Genomic DNA, 14,946 nt, shown 5'->3' with positions numbered 1-14,946 from the left:
GGTACTGTTACCATATACAAACCAACTGCACAATAATACAAAGCAAATTCGCATTAATATTTAACTGGCCACTAACACTGAGCTATTGGGGGGGGGGGATTTGTTTTGGTTTGTTTGTTTGTTTTTTACAGACCGCTGCTGCGTTGTTTCATTTCCACTTTTTTCTTTTCTTTTGCCAACAACAAACGTATCCATGTTCAGGGCACCAGTGACTTGCTGATTGCTGAAGCGGGTTATATTTGAACCGACGAGATGTTCAGCTGTAGTAGGCAGCCATGTAACAAAAGGCACAGGGCACTGACGTTACCCCTCAGCAAAAAGCCTCTATACTGGGAATGGGTCCTTTCAATGCATTGGGATTTGTGAAATGAGAGAAGACTCATGAAATGTGTTGAAGACTTACAGGATAGGCTGATGAGAAGCAATTCATCTCCTTTGTTTAATATAGTGATGTTATGGGGTATCAAGCTTTTTTTAAATAAAAGAAAGAATATACAGTGCTCCCCTTTATTACGCTATAGTTGGGCGTCGAGGTGTTCTAATGGTGCTATGCATTATAACAATGAAGGCTGTAATATAGCATTAGGTGTTAAGTATTATTCAGGCCCTCATTTCAATGTGTCAACTTAAATGTTATTGTTTTAAGGGTCCTCATTAAAAAATAAATAAAAACAGGGACCCTTGTGCACAGAACAACCTGGTATCCTACAACACGTAAAACTGTAATGGCGTCAAGCTCTGAGGTGCCAGATAGTAATCAATGTCCTATCAAATTATTTAACTTAACCGCACTGCCAAGACCAGTAAACCCATTATCCTATTCATGACCTGTGTAGTTAACCAGAGTAAGCAGGAACTATTAATTAACTGAATACCCAACAAGTTGCTTATGAAGAAATAAAAATATATATTTAGATGGACCAAATTACAGAATAAAGAAACAAAACATGTTTATTAACAAAAGTAACAAAAATAACGAAAATGTTAATTAACCAAAATAAAATTAAATAAACAATTAATTGTTATTGCAGTAACACGCAACACGAGACAATGAAAAGTTTAACAAACCCTACTGGAAACCTGCTTTAAAATATGGTCCTTCCAATAGGCAGACTAACTTTACTATTATGTTACCAAAGACACTTCTTCATAATCAACCCCAGTGGTTGCGGTAATATACCTCCGCGAGCCAATTCACACGACTATTGAAACCCGGCTTGCAGTTTTATCTCAGCAAACACACATATGCGACGCGATATGCACAACCAACAATTAAACAACAAAACAAAAAGAAATTAACAGTTACTAAAATAAAACACAGGAAAAAACAAAAACACACCAGTATACTATAAAGAAGTGTTTAAAAAGATACTGGTCAAAACAAAAGAAATAAGAGAATCGGAGAAAAATAATAAAGTAAAAAAAACACACAAGTCTGTAATACTCAGCATTGGCGGTAATACTGTAATAATGAGAATAAATGAATAGTTTTCAGCAAACAATAAACCTAGCATTGATAGACAAGGTAGTGTTCATTTAATATGTTGCGAGTCAACTGTGTTCGAGTTATTTTCTCTTCCTTAAAAGAGACTGTATGGACATTTAACCATAGTCCCACAAAAGTCTATTTTCCTTTAACAATCGGCTACACGACTGTGAGGGTGTCCTTTTAATGACTTAAAACCAAGCCAACAACATTCAAAAGCTATACGACTTGTTCAGCTGGAACAAACCGGTTAGTTAACCTGTCTGTTCATCCGGTTCCCGGCATGTGGTTTGTTGCTAATACTCAGCGAGTGGTTCAGTTCATGTTTTCCTCATGCAGCCGCTGACGACACAGAACAGTTTTATGTTTTGTTTTCGTTCGAACACACCGACACTCCGCCCTCGCTCTCTCTCTCTCTCACAGCCCTCAGCTCCAATCTTCCTGGTGACATCACACAATGCCTTCCAACAGGAACAGGAACAGCCAACCTCCATACCAGAACCTGTAGTTGCCTCTAGCAAGCCTTTCTGAGGAAGCTCCCTGCTCAGCTTTTATACAGCAATTTAGTTTCTTTTAAAAGTACAGTATCGATTTACTGTATTTGCCACAAAACTACACCACCTCCTTCAGGTAAACGAGGCAGAATCAACAGGGGCTGTTTCTCCTCATCTTGCTAGAGCAAACCCTACTGGCCAGGCACCCAGAGATCTCAAACCAACACCTGCAGGGCTGGCCTTGGTCCTGCAGTGACCGCCTGTAGAGGCATTGGGTTTGGTCAGGGGATCAGAAGACGGCCACTGATGTTTCAAAATATTTAGAAGATTCTGAAATATTTCTTATGCTGGAATTAATCAGTGCTCAGCTTTAACGTCATGCTGGAATTTGCTGTATAATCCTCCCAATATATAAAGTACTGATTTTGTTTGTAGTGTAAAAACTCATATTTTCAGTTGCATTATGATCTGTGGAGAAATCTCTAAACATGACAAAGGATGGGAACTACTGTGATGGAAAGACAAGTTAGTCCAAAAAAGGAAAGAAAAACAGCTCAGGAACAGGACCGGCATGCCAGATGTCACTGCGAACTCCCTGTTTCCCACAGCCGCTGGTTCCTTTTCCTTTAAGCAGCATTGACCGCTATGGCATTCACCGAAAGCATTCACAGCACCAGCTAAAAATAGCCCCTACCCACTGAGGACATCTCATAACAAGCCTGAAACTGGGTTATGGAGGCAAAAGCAAACAAACACAAATCAGTAACAGAGACTTTTACAGTGGCTACTCCAAATACTGTAATCCTGATGAACCCACTCACCACAAATCAAGCTGACTCTCTTGCAAAAAGACAATCCATTAAGGCACTGATGAAAAAGAAAACATAGCCCACTTACTTTTTTGTACCTGAACGTTTGCCACGCTTCTGCATTTTTGAAGATCATTTTTACAAAGTGAATGAATCCGCTGGAGTCTACCAGCAGGGCTGTACTTATGTCAGGCGTAGTGACAAAAGTACAGGAATTTGGACGCTGACAAACTACTGGATAATGTTATTAGTCCGCTGCCGCCCAAACAAAGTCCTTTAGAAATAGAACCCAGGAGACCTCAAGCTCAGATTGATTTCCTGCCTCAAAAGTAAAACCACAGGCTGCAGGATTGTCAGGTCTTGCAGGGAGAGTGCTGCTAGTAACTCAATGCAGCACACAACTCTTTGAAGCAAAGTTGCTGCAAACAAGGGGTCGCAAAACAAGAGGGTGCAGAGTCTCCATCATAACATTTCCTTATCTCGTACGTCACGGCCATTGGCTACTTCCACAGCAGATAACAGGATTTAAAAGACAGGACCTGGCACGCTGCTGCCGCTGCTGCTGCAAGACGTAAACAGGCAGGGTTCCTGATCAGCCTAGCCCTTGCCTCTAGTCACGCACTGTCGGAGACTGGGGGAGAGAGGGAGGCGGCTACTTCCGATTCTCTGGGATGGCTGTCCTTCAATGTGAGCCATTAATCACTTCCAGCCAGCACAGCAGTTTGCCTCCCAGAGAGGAGTTCTGAGTCCTGCAAGCTAAAATAGGCTGGAAAGGATCAATGCTGCATCTAAATTTCTAAAGAGGATGTGCATCAGGATGCCAAAACGACTTGGATGAACAATGTGCTGCAGTTGGTGGAAAGGTCTCAGGAACAGCAGATTGATGAATCAGCGTGCAGCATTGACAATGACACATTTGAAATTGTTATCCTTAGGTTTTCGGGGATTTTCTGCATGAAAAGATTTTAAAGTAGGTTTTTATTTGCTTCTTGCACTGAAACCTTGAAACCTAAAATCTAAAATAACATCAAACTAGCCCGGCACTCAATCCTGGGTTTCACAAATACTCTCATTTAATGTTTACATGGCCAGGTGTAATAAATTTGATCTTGGTTAAAATCAGTCCACAACCTCTTTTATAAACTGCCCCTAAACCTCTACAGTTGCCAGAAAAGTTCCTAACAAGTCACCAGTCAATGACTGATAGACACAATTGAGACTAAGAAATTTAGGCTGGTTGTGCAGTTAAATGTCCCGAGCCAAAAGCAAGGGACACTAACATAACAAGAACAGCATTAAAGAGAGAAATAATTAATTCAACACCAACACATGTATATACACACACAAGACATCTGTGCATATACTGTATATCAGCCTCCATATGGCACACAATACAACACAAGAAAAAGACTTCTCTCAACAGACAGCCCAGGGTTTTTCAGGCAATATATAGATATTCTCTTTTACTTGAGAGAAAATGAACTTACAGTAACCCTTACAGTAGCCCTGCTCCAAATAGCCCATGCTCCAGGGTTTTGTTTTCTAATTATTTTTTTATTCCAATTTTATTTTTATCTTAGACTCTTAATTGTCTAAAAAATGCTTTTTGTCTTAGGTTTTTCAAATTTTACAACTAAAACCAAATTGTTGATCTCTTTAAAAAAATCTGTTTTTATCAAATTCTGTATTGGACTGTTTTTAATTTAATTATTCATGTATGTATTTATTTCTTTGCGCTTTAGGATCCTAGTGATGAAAGGCGCTACAGAAAGGTGAATGGTTATTGTTGTTGAAGTGAAGTAATGGCGCTTTTGTATTTAATACTCATTCCTCTCTGTCCACGGCACCAATGGAGTGCCTTTTTAGTCCGAATGCCCGGGTGATTTTTAAACCAGCCTTGTAGTTCCCAGCTGGGAGGGCAAGTCCATAATGCTTGACCTGCTGTGTATGGACTGGTCATCTGTGGTTGGAAATGAACATTATTATGTCTCAATCCTAAAATTCTAGGTGTTGCAAAACTTTAGCCACAGTTGTAGATAACAACCCCACATTATCCAAGGTGTATGGAATAATTCTGGGACTGTTTGACGTTATTATTTAATATAGTGCCTTTCACAATAAAAATTGTTCAAAGTGCTTCACATGCACAAATAAAATAGAAAGCAAGAAAAACAAAAGAAAAAATAGAACAGTAAAACAAGGCAGAGAACAAAAGGAACATAATTTTAGCATAAAATCGCTACATTATAAAAATGTGTTTTTAATCTTGTTTTAGAAGCAGTGACACTTGGTGCGTCCCTTTCAGAGCTAGGCAGATCATTCCAGTTTTGGAGCCCTATAACGATGTGTTTTTTTTAAATTTGTGGGACAGTTGGCAACCTGGCCTTCTGTAATCTGAGTGAGCACCTAGGACATATGGTACAGTAGTCTGTCACATATCTGACTGAGGTGGGACCAGATAAGGGCAGACAAGTAAAAAGTTGAATAAATGAATCCTGTTTTAAAAATCATTATACACAGCTGTAGCAATTACTATATTCACACAATTATTGCTTTGAGATTCAGCTTTTATTAGGGAGCTCCCCTAAATCCTTTAAGATACAGAGTATTAATGCTTGTGTCAGAGTAGACTTATGCCATGTGGTTGCGTGCATTCACTGCCGAGTGACAGGCAGGAACAGGATTTATTTACATATCAAGTCAACACAGTGAACAGCTCACATGACACTCACATGAGCACATACAAACAGTGTATGAAAACTTTGGTGGGATCTACAATCTCTGAAATAATCTTCTCTGTTCAATAATAAACTAACGTTGCTGAAGAGCTTGATCAAGGCAGATAAACGGTTAAGGCGGATATGTAACAGGCAGATACACGACGGATTACATATAAAAAGAATTTAAATGAAAAGCCAAATAATGTCTTATAAGTTAAAAGCAACCTATCCTGAATCGGACCGGAAGCCAGTGCAGGGATGCTAGCACAGGAGTAATGTGATCTTGTCTCTTAGTCCTGGTTAAAATTCTAGCTACAGCATTTTGTAGAAGTTGCAGTCAAGATATAACATGGCTATGAGAAAATACGAGAGAATAGGGCATTACAATAATCAATTCTAGAAGACACAAGAGCATGGATCAAATCTCTCAGTATCTGAGTGGGAAACAATACTTCAATTTGGCAATATTTCTTAAGATGATAAAAAGACATTTTTGAAATACTCCTGTGTGTCTCAAAAGAAAGACTTGGGTCAAAGACCGCACCTACATTTCTTATTTTGTCTGTAAATTCATAAGACGAAGACACCAAGGAGTAAATCACACATATTTGTTGCTTCTGAGATCCCAGAATCATCACTTCTGTTTTATCTGAGTTTAGCGTTAAAAAGTTTTCAAACATCCATTTTTTTATGTTAGCAAAACAGGCACTCAATATTTACAGCTGAGGTGTCACTCTGTTTCAGAGATATATAGCTGTGTATCATCAGTGTAAAAAGAAAAATTAACTCCATAGCTGTGAATATTATTGCCCAGAGGCAGCATACAAAGAAAACAGTTGCATGTAACCTTCGTCAAAAAAGAGGTCTCTTCTTCTATTTTAACAAATTGCGACCTGTTTGAGAGAATTAAAACAGAATGATCAATAGTATCAAAAATCATCACTTAAATGTAACAGTATAAGAACCGAAGGTGTGCCCATGTCAGAGGATAGCACATCATTAACCACTCTAGTAAGTGCTGTTACAGTGCTATAAGGACGAAACCGAGGCTGAAATTTCTCATGTATGTTATGAACTGCAAGAGATTTGCTCTGCAACTACTCTAAAACTTTAGACAGAAATGGAAGACTTGAAATAGGCCTGTAGTTATTAACAACATTTCGATTTAAGGTTCGATTTCTTGAGTAGTGGTTTTATTATTGCAGTCTTGAAAGATTTATGAACAATACCTGATAAAAGTGAGCTATTAACAATATTTAATTTTGGAGAATACTTTAAAAACTGGAGTAGAGATGGGATCTAATGTACATGTAGTGGATTTCATCTTAACTAGATTAGCCAGACCCACATGACTAATCAAAGAAAATGTTATGTACTATTGATGGACTGAGCACTCCACACTCACTCCACATCGCACAACCCCCTTACCTGGTTTTTATCCTGCAGCTCCATGGCAGCAGTGCGTTGTGAGCATGCTCAGTAGGATGCTGTAATCCCAGAGTGAAGCACTAGTCTCCGACATGCACAATTCCCAATTCTCTCAGACTCCTAGACAGGCAGGGTAGAGGCCGAGTTCTCAGCACTGATTACATGCCAGTCGTGCAGATCTCAGTGGCACTCAGACCGACACAATGTATAGGGAAGCTTTCCAGAAGTCGTGGGACTACTTTTAGTGCTGTTTACCGGTTACAGTGCACAGACTATATCGTTCTCAGATACCTGGAGTGGTTACACATCTGTCTGGAATGAAAAGAAAAAACGATGAAGATGATTAAAACACAGGCACAGCTTATGTGTTGTGACATTTTAATTATAGCATGGAAAACAAAATACGATACTGCAAGATTTCTATAGTACAGAACAGATTTGCATGGTTCTTTTCTCTATAGTAATACAACCATCAGATTTAAAGGACTGTTGACTACATTTTCTTTTTATTACTTTATATTTCAGTTCTTTAATTTTGCAGATCCAATGGGTTGTTTACTAGGGATGTGCTTTTGGTAAATTTTTCTGATGTTTAAACTCTGCAATATCAGCGTTTAACCCTTTACAGTCCTATGTCGGACCAGGTACGACATTACAATTTTCCCTTTCCTGTCCAATGTCGGACCCTGTCCGACATCATCAAAAAGACGTAAAGAAAAGGTCTCCAGTCCTTTTTTCTCTGGAAAATGCTGAGAAAACCTTTCAATGGCCGAATGAAACCAATAAAGGGCGTATCTCATAGCCATATCCACTACAGAGATAACACGGACATAACAATGGAGGTAGCTGCTTCTGCATCCAGCACTCAAAGAATATCACGGACATTATTATTACAGTAATAAAATGATGACTTGGATCGCATTATTGAGGAGTTTGGTGATAAAACCAGTGATCAGGAGAGGATTTATCAATATGCACATCTATAAAGAAGTATGTGAAAAATACAACAAACAAGGGATGGGGCTTGGCTGTAGAATGTCCTTTTGCGATTCAATGCCTTTTAAACCTGTTTTACTATGAAAAAAATATTTTAAAACAGCACATGTAAAATAAACAGCGCATAAATAAATATATATAAGAAAAGGTTTTTAAAAAATGTACACAAAAAGTTTAAAAGATTAAAAAATATTTTATTTTCAGGACGTTTCAGGTAATAGCCCTTCTTCAGCTGTTTAAAAAGAAAAGTAAACACAGTGCACAATAACAAATTCTATGGATGGAGTTATGATTATTAGACCAGAATGTTCACTCTCAGAAGTTCCAAAGTTCCCCGTTTAAACTCTTGTTCCTTTCGTTTCCGAGCAACATTTGTTCCATAGCACTGATTGTCTTCAGCAGTGTGACACTGTTGAAGTGATGAACTACTGGAAATGCAGTGCCGTTAATGCAAATGCTTCTTAAGTGCTCTACAAACCAGTCTGCTAAACGACTTTTAGTTTCCCCAATATACAACTTGTTGATTTCTTGCAGATAATGCAGTAGATTATTCCATTAGATCCATCCATCCATCCACTATCATTAATCCTTTTACAGGGTTGCGGTGAGCCGGAGCATAACCCAGCATGCAGGACCACCCCCTGGATGGGATGCCAGTCCATCGCAGGGCACGAAACACACACAGGACTATTTAGAGTGACCAATCAACCTGAACAGTATGCCTTTGGACTGTGGGAGAAAACTGGAGTACCTGGAGAAAACCCACGCAAACACGGGGAGAACATGCAAACTCATTACAGACAGACCCCTAGGCCGGAATTGAACCCAGGACCCTGGTGCTGTGAGGCAGCAGTGCTAACCACCATGCCTCTAATTACTGTTTCTGAATGAATGTACATTGAACAAAAATATAAATGCAATATGCAACAATTTCAAAGATTTTACTGAGTTACATTTCATGTAAGGAAGTCAGTCAATTGAAACAAATTCATTAGGCCCTAATGTATGTATTTCATATGACTGGGAATACAGATATGCATTTGTTGGTCACAGATACCTTTAAAAAAAATAAATAAATAAAAGGGAGGGGCATGGGTCAAAAAACCAGTCAGTATCTGGTGTGACCACCATTTGCCTCATGTAGCACAACACATCTCCTTCGCATAGAGTTGATCAGGCTGTTGATTGTGGCCTGTGGAATGTTGTCCCATTCCTCTTCAATGGCTGAGCGAAGTTGCTGGATATTGGCGGGAACTGGAACACGCTGTCGTACACGGCGATCCAGAACATCCCAAACATGCTCAGTGTCTGGTGAGTATGCAGGCCATGGAAGAACTGGGACATTTTCAGTTTACAGGAATTGTGTACAAATCCTTGCGACTGGGGTTGTGCATCATCATGCTGAAACAAGAGGTGATGGCGGCGGTGATCTCGTCACGGTATCTCTGTGCATTCAAATTGCCATCGATAAAAAACAATCGTGTTCGTTGTCCGTAGCTTATGCCTGCCCATACAATAACCCCACCGCCACCATGGGGCACTCTGTTCACAACGTTGACATCAGCAAACTGCTCATCCACACGACGCCATACATGCTGTCTGCCATCTCCCCGGTACAATTGAAACCGGGATTCATCTGTGAAGAGCACACTTCTCCAGCGTGCCAGTGTCCATCGAAGGTGAGCGTTTACCCACTGAAGTCGGTTACGACGCCGAACTGCAGTCAGGTCAAGACCTTAGTGAGGATGACGAGCACACAGATGAGCTTCCCTGAGATGGTTTCTGACAGTTTGTGCAGAAATTCTTTGGTTGTGCAAACCCACAGTTTCATCAGCTGTCCGAGTGGCTAGTCTCAGATGATCCAGCAGGTGAAGAAGCCAGATGTGGAGGTCCTGGGCTGGCGTGGTTACACGTGGTCTGCGGTTGTGAGGCCGGTTGGACGTACTGCCAAATTCTCTAAAATGACGTTGGAGGCGGCTTATGGTAGAGAAATGAACATTCAAATCTCTGGCAACAGCTCTGGTGGACATTCCTGCAGTCAGCATGCCAATTGCACACTCCCTCAAAACTTGAGACATCTGTGGCATTGTGTTGTGTGACAAAACTGTACGGCCTTTTATTGTCCCCAGCACAAAGTGCACCTGTGTAATGATCATGTTGTTTAACCAGCTTCTTGATATGCCACACCTGTCAGGTGGATAGAATATCTTGGCAAAGGAGAAATACTCACTAACAGGGATGTAAACAAATTTGTGCACAAAATTTGAGAGAAATAAGCTTTTTGTGCATATCGAAAATTTCTGGGATCTTATTTCAGCTCATGAAACATGGGACCAACACTTTACATGTTGCGTTTATATTTTTGTTCAGTATATTTACACTGTGTATCACATATTCTCATAAGTTCTTGTCTCTTCTATATGACATCAAGGGGGGAGTCTTGAAATGAGAATAATAGTTTATTTTCAAATGGGGAACTTTGGAACCTCTGGGAATGAACATTCTGTTCTAATAACCATGACTCCACCCACACAATTTTTGCATAATCACAATTCTTGAATAACAACAAGTTTACTGCACTGTGTTTACTTTTCTTCTTAAAACAGCTGAAGGGCTTTTGCACGAATCTTCCTGAAAATCTCTATACAGTACTTTTTTGCGTATCCACTGGAATATGATATCCATTTTATATCCTCTGTATCAGTGAACTTGCAGTCTTGGATGTGTCTATCTTTGCATGGAATATGCAGAGTTCCTTCCCATCATTTAGGAATGTTTTTATATATACAGTAATCCCTCGTTATACAAGCATAATTCTTTTTTTGAAAACTTCTCGTTAGGTGAAATCATGTATACAGAAATGAAATCCCCATTGGTTCCCATGTTATAATCTTCGATTGGTTCCAGAGCACAATAAATTTCCTCTTCAACACCCAAAATACCCCTTAATAAAGGACAGAACGGTATCTAAATATGAAATCATTGAAATTCTGTATCAATTATTAATTAAATTAGCCTAAATTTGTTAGTAAATGACAAATAAACAATCTATTGCGGTATGCGTAAGTCCCCCACAAATAAAGACCGGGGCTTTCGTGCGCTTATCATGTGTTAAAAAAAGAAAATTACAAAGGAATATTAAATATTAAATAGAAATAAAAAAGCACTTAAGTAAAGAAGAGATAGCAGAAGCAACTGACAACCGCTACACACGCAAGACAACACGAGAACGTTACAAAAGACAAAGAAGGCTCGCAGTGCATGCTGGGATGGCGATGGTGTTGAATGCTGTGATGTACGCCTTGCACAGACACAATATGAACGGCCAGCCAATTTGCGAGCTCCCTTCTTGTAAGAGGGAAAATATGCTTGCTTGATGGAAAAACAGGTATTCATTTCTGTGCGTCGTATAATTGAAATCTCGTATATCAGTAGCTCATATAGTTTCTTCTGGAGCATCAAAAGAAACTCATCACTATTACAACATTTTTTTTTTTTTTTAATAAGGTATATAAATGATGGACATTGACTAAATGTTTCTGGTTTCTTTCACCAGATCATTCATCCTTGACCATGACACACTTGAGTGACTATGACTGAAGTATATGCACTTAATCACCGAATTAGTCAGACAGTTGATTGGACACTGGATATGACGTGATTTCAGCTGTTGATTGTAAGCTTGAATAAAAGCAATAAAGAAAATCACAGAAAAAAAAAAACAATATGCCACATATATCAAGAGAGCATCACCTTCGTGCAATTGGCATGTTGCAGGCAGGACTAGGGCAGCGTACTATGGCTCGCCATTTCGGGTGCTCACAGCCAGAAATTTCCAACCTTGCGAGACGGTATAACCGGACACTCTGTGTAAACTATCACTTGCCATTTTACCTGCTCACACTGCTTATTCGGGAAATAAAAAAATAAAATAAAGTTTTACCTATATACCTAACCTATTTTTTTCCAGCGTAACGAGAACCACACTTTTTTTTTTTTTTTTTTTTATTTGGCCTTATACAAAGCACACACCATACACATGGTTTTCATGCATCAATGTCAGTATACAAAGCCTCAAACGTTCAAAGTATGCAGTATCAGAGTAGCTAGTATGATGCCCAGCATAAGACAAGTGTAAAACTTGGTCCCCAAAATAGAACTCCCTACATAAATAAGGGTAGGCTCAGACAACCCTTATATTAGCCGACTTGTATGTACACAGGCAGTTTACATATAACCTTAGAGTTCTTTGGGTACTGAATGCCCTTATGAGGCTATACAAATTCATACCTATCTCCAGGTCACTCTCCACCTCTTGGCTGGATCTGGTATAGGAATGCAAGGACTGCAGTGCTTGTGCTTATTAAATGCACAGATTTATATTTTGTATACTTGTATCACAATTGCACACGCCATCACAATCTGGCATCCCTGATTTTTTTGCTGCAACTTCAGATCAACAGCTGCTGTCTTTTAACAACAACATTTTAGGATGTTTTCAAATTATGTAGCAATTTCCTGTTTTATTTATTTATTTATTTATTTTTTGAAGATCTACAGCATTAACTCTGAACGCAAATTGGGGTTGGGGCAGGTTACTACAAAGCAATGCACATTTACGAACATTACAGTGTAGTGTAGGTTTGCACTTGCTTGTCAAACTAGACATGGCACTGAATCTTTGAAAAAAATTAAGGTTATATTGGCACATCACTTCAGTTGAATGAAGTCCCTCAGTCCCAGCACTTACGATACTGCGGACAAGCTCAAAATAAGTTACATTTACAAAACAAATGATGACACTGGAGCAACATCACCCAGAAGCACTCAGAATGATAAACATCACTCAGCACTATAAGGTAATGCAAAATAAAGGTCGAACAAACCTTGAATGTGTAACATATAACTTCCCACTGCTGCAAGTAGACCAAGCATGCACATTTCATTCACAGGGTAAACTGAAACAAAGTACACTGGCTAACAGGTGGCACTCATAGCAGATCTAAACTGAAGATTTGTTTTTTAAACCTTGAGTACGTTTTTCTTCACCATTCCATCCTACATTAAAACAGTCAGGCGTTAAATATAATTTCTTTACATATTTCAGAAGAGCAATGTCTCGCGTTGTAACTACGCATTGATTTGACTGTACCCGAGTTTAAGTTTAAATTCACACAACGAGCCCAGATGTTATCCTAGAATTAAACATATGCTAAGAGAACGTATCTTAAAAGCACAACAATACTTAAGCGCTCAAAAAACAAAAACTACACCCATACGTCCTGTCTAGGTAAGAAGGTAGCTATAAAAATGCCATACAGCTGAGCTATGCAGCGATCGGAACTGTCCGTGTATGCAGTACTTTGCTTTAAACTGAATTAACAGTAGAATAAAATAAAAATGTAACGTATACGTTTTATTAACTCACCAAAAAAATATAGTTACGTTCCTTTGACATTTAAAGTTTTAATGGTTCACACACATTCCTCTTAATCCATTTAATGATAGTTTGTAGCCACCATCTTGGGTTATGGCAATCACTAAGGGATAAGTTTAGCAAACGCCTAAACAACGTGGCTCGTCATTGGCTGAGCGCTGTCACCTAGCCAGTGTTCTCGTTGTCGATTTGATGCAGAGGAATGCCTTCGGCGGTTATTTATCAAGCAGATGTTGGGCTTGTCTAGCTTGTTGCGCGTCGCTAGGTTTGCTGGGTACACCTTTACAGCAGTGCGTAGAGTAGCGTATCAGATTTAGAAAGGAAAATTCAAGTGCGTCTGGATTAATAACATAAGTAGATGGTATATTTGACAACATTGCAAGAATACATTTAGTTCAGAAGGTAAACTGGATGATGTTGAGTACTTTACCATGGCTTATTACGGTATACCATATGACTGGTTTCACAGACCCAGATTACCACTATCTTTGATTATACAAATGACTACCCAATGTTAAGTATTTCAAGACTAGTACTAGACTATGAGCACGAAAATCTCATAATGTGCATTGCTTTTTGTATTTTCACCTTTACATCTGTTTTATACCTCGCTTCCACCAGATTGTTGAAGTTAGCTGCTTATTTGCCAGTTCAATAAAACGTGATAAGATTTGCAATGCTGTAGGTCTCGTAGACATGGAGTTACAGGCTGCCCGTACGGAGTGGTTAAACAAACACAATTTAAGATGTGGGTTCGTGTGTTTCAATTATGGGGTTTCCATGCGGCTCAATTTACACTTGGAATGGCGGTGCGCATGCACGTTTGGGATAATTACTCGGGTAAATCAGGTTTTGTGGCCAAAAAAACGGCCCAAGAGAGTGGTAGGGTAAATCTCACAAAGATGACGAAATACACGAGAAATCCATGTGTAAATGTTAATGAGCGTGTTTATTCTTAACTGTAAATATTGCAAGGGAGTAAGTAAGTCAGTTGTTACTATGGATTCCAAGACGGCAGAAAAATAGTAGTGGCTGATGGGCGATTTTATGGTTAGCAGTGGTGTAGTGCAACTTAATGATAAAGCGGACGGCTTACCTGAATGAAAGGGATGTAGCGTATTACCGCCCTCGAATAAATGCTGCTATCAATAAAGAAACATAAAGGCATTTTTTTTCTCCCCCTAGTAAAAAAAACACACACACAGTAAACAAATGAACGCGCAACACTGACTATGTGTACATGTAACGTCCACAAAGAGACAGGAGCCTAAATCTAGCACGTAATTTACAAAGTAATGTACACACACATAGTAAGCACATATTATGGTAGTACAGTTACGAAACAAAATGCAAGATAAACTACGCACAGAACAGCAGTCCTTCTGAAGTTCTTATATGTGGTTTTGTTGTTTTGTTTTTAGTTCAGTTGTAATACCCCGACTCAATCTTGTACAAATAAAAACAATGTGCTTACTATATATGAGAAGATTTCGTTTTGTTTTTTTGGGGGGGGAAATTACAAACAAGCAAGTTACAGTGAGAAAAAAATAACTGAGTTTAATATATTGAGTTTTTA

The 14,946-nt window shown here is 39.0% G+C and overlaps 1 protein-coding gene across 4 annotated transcripts in view; it reads right to left on the bottom strand.

The window, feature by feature from the left end:
• tmem94 (transmembrane protein 94) overlaps nt 1-13,474 on the bottom strand; it is a 75,700-nt gene extending 62,226 nt beyond the window's left edge. For 2 of the 4 annotated variants that reach the window (XM_041219865.1, XM_041219867.1), the window contains exon 1: nt 2,878-3,596. In XM_041219865.1, the coding sequence (XP_041075799.1) occupies nt 2,878-2,925 (48 nt within the window). In that variant the 5' untranslated portion in view covers nt 2,926-3,596. Of the gene's footprint in view, nt 1-2,877; nt 3,597-6,937; nt 7,250-13,361 lie in introns of those variants that run through there. The other 2 variants (XM_041219866.1, XM_041219868.1) reach the window with 2 other exon arrangements.
• Between the last annotated feature and the right edge of the window lie 1,472 nt (nt 13,475-14,946).

Source organism: Polyodon spathula, chromosome 20, assembly GCF_017654505.1.
Source record: "Polyodon spathula isolate WHYD16114869_AA chromosome 20, ASM1765450v1, whole genome shotgun sequence".
Classification (NCBI taxonomy): Eukaryota; Metazoa; Chordata; class Actinopteri; order Acipenseriformes; family Polyodontidae; genus Polyodon; species Polyodon spathula.
Note: the sequence above shows the minus strand (reverse complement) of the source record. Positions and strands in the feature narration are given on the sequence as shown.